This window comes from Melanostigma gelatinosum (assembly GCF_949748355.1).
Source record: "Melanostigma gelatinosum genome assembly, chromosome: 18".
Lineage (NCBI taxonomy): Eukaryota > Metazoa > Chordata > Actinopteri > Perciformes > Zoarcidae > Melanostigma > Melanostigma gelatinosum.
In genome coordinates, this window is record NC_136651.1 from 677,996 (window position 1) to 680,495 (window position 2,500).

General features: G+C 34.6%; 1 protein-coding gene across 1 annotated transcript in view; it reads left to right on the forward strand.

The window, feature by feature from the left end:
• Window positions 1–956: 956 nt before the first annotated feature.
• Window positions 957–2,500, forward strand: part of epb41l4a (erythrocyte membrane protein band 4.1 like 4A) — a gene marked incomplete at its 5' end in the record, with an annotated part of 11,199 nt that continues 9,655 nt past the window's right edge. The window contains 2 exons of the mRNA XM_079289335.1: window positions 957–1,052; window positions 1,222–1,326. Of these exons, the coding sequence (XP_079145461.1) occupies window positions 957–1,052; window positions 1,222–1,326 (201 nt within the window). The remainder of the gene's footprint in view (window positions 1,053–1,221; window positions 1,327–2,500) is intronic.

The window sequence follows — 2,500 nt, forward strand, 5'->3', positions numbered from 1 at the left end:
GAGGAAGAGCGAAGGACTGTAGAGAGAGAAGAAGAAGAGTTACTGATCAGCAGGTGAGGAAGAAACACGTCTTCTTCACTTTAATATTTTCTGCATATTATTTCATCAACAATTATTGATTGAAGATCGCGGTGAGTTTTCTGTCTTTAATAACTACATAGTATTATTAAACAATCATTAAATGATTAAAGTAAATATAATAAAAGCTGTTAACTAATAACAGATAATATTATAATAGAAAGACATCATAGAATAATTACAGTGAATATTACAGTTAAAAAGTCATTAAGCAATTACAATAAAGCTCAGCGCTCTTTATTATTGATTTATTAATCGATAAATTGATAAGTGTATGAAGAACACCCTAAACTCTAAAAAATTGACCGTAAAAATGTGGTTTAATTTGTGTTAAATTACTCAATTTGATGACTAACAGCTGCACATTTAGCTGTTTCTTATTCATATCCTTGCTCTTATTATTTATATTACCACCATATCTACATACATACATATATATATATATACATATATATATATGTATGTATATATATGTATATATATATATATGTATATATATATGTATATGTATATATATATATATATATATATATATATACACATTAGTATTAGTACATGTTGTCTCTGAAGTACGATGACAGTGAAGATGAAGCTAATTGTCTAACTTAGATTTAAGAAGACAAATAATGACCTTTTAGTTGTTTAAGAGTTTTTAAAGCTGATATTTAAAAGGTTTAATCTGGACACCAGACTGTAGTTCAGATATCCTTCAAAGTTTTTATTCTATTGTATTTGTTTTATTGACCAATAAGTCAACTTTACCTTTCTTCTCAGCTGCTGATTTTAAATTTGAAGTGATTTAAAGAAACATTTTTACATGTTTTTAAATCATATATATATATATATGTGTATAAATATATATCTTGTCTAAAGTAACGATGGCCTGTTTCCGTGGAAACTGGGATGAGTTTTATGGAGAAGTCCTCCTATTGGACGAGAGGAAGATGACACTGACGGCTGAGCGAGGCATCAAGGTGAGAAACAACTTCCTGTTTTCATTGTTTTATTTTTCCCTTTCTTCTGTTCTTTTGTTTCATCTCGTCTCATTCGTTGTCTTCCTGTTGGTCTGCTGTGTTTTAGGGACTCGCCTGAACTCTGAGGTCACACTTGATGAAATTAAATCTTTTCTTTTTTTATCCTCAGAAATCTTCCAAGGTGGCGGCCATCTTGAATCAGGTGTTTTCTCACCTGGACGTTTGTGAAGTCGAGTTCTTCGGTTTGAGGTTCTGCGACAACAAACAGCAGACGGTGAGAAAAGTTTTCTTTAAATACATTTTGTTCATTTAGTTTAATTGACAGAGAAGTTTAATTCCGTTTAAAGGAGTCATATGATTCTAATTTTAGGGTTCAAACTTTTATTTTGGGTTTCTACTTCCTGACATTTACACGCTTTAATGTTTATATAAATATTTATATGTATATTAGTGCTGGGCAACGATTACAATTTTTAATCGCGAATGCGTGTTTGATACCTTCATGTTTTTGCATTAAATCATTCTGGGATGTTTGCTGAAATTGAATGGATGTGGCTCAGCCCGACAGAGAACATGTTCCACCAGCCACCACTGTATGTATGTATATATATATATATACATACATACATACATGTGAACACATCATGATAACGCAGTGCTGGGCCGTGCATCCTATACCTGGGCCTTCAGTGCTGTCCTGCAGCTGAAACACACCTAATAACCTCATGATGACGCCTCAGCTGCGGTTAATGGTTTCTATGGTGTAATAACACACGTATTCGTATTAAAGCATTCGGTACGAGGCTTACGAACCGAACAATACGTTTGAATAATACTCGTGCATTTGGAAAATGCTGAATCTTAAATTGTGGGAAATATAATGTTTTGGTGGACTGAGCTCACGTAGGACACAACGGGCCGTGACCTCTGAACCCGTAAAAAAACAAACCAAAACAAAAGACAGCTGAGGTCCCGCACTTCTGGCAGGCTACGCTAAACTAGCTTAACAAACAATAACGCCGCGCATGACGGGATGCTTCGTAATTAACGGACAATGCATTCAGTCCAAATCAATGTAATGAACACGACGACAAGAACTAACTCACAAGAACCCGTCACACATAAGACAACAGAGCAACACATCAATCAGCAGCACTGCAGCACAACACCTACACACTCGAGGGCCATTCAGATATCAGATGTAAAGACAAACTCCATCCTCCTTTCTTTGTTGACAAAGAGCTCAATCCCAACTCACAAATCCGTCTCTCCTCCTTCAGCGCCACTTAAAACAAGCTGCACTGGAAGCAGAGCAACTGAGGAAGACAGGAGCTGTGCAATGAGAACATAAGATAATGGAAAACATGTTTATAAATGACAATACATGTAGTGTATTGAAGAATAATTATTAAATTATAAAATAGCTCTGACTTTGTGATTCTGTTTAG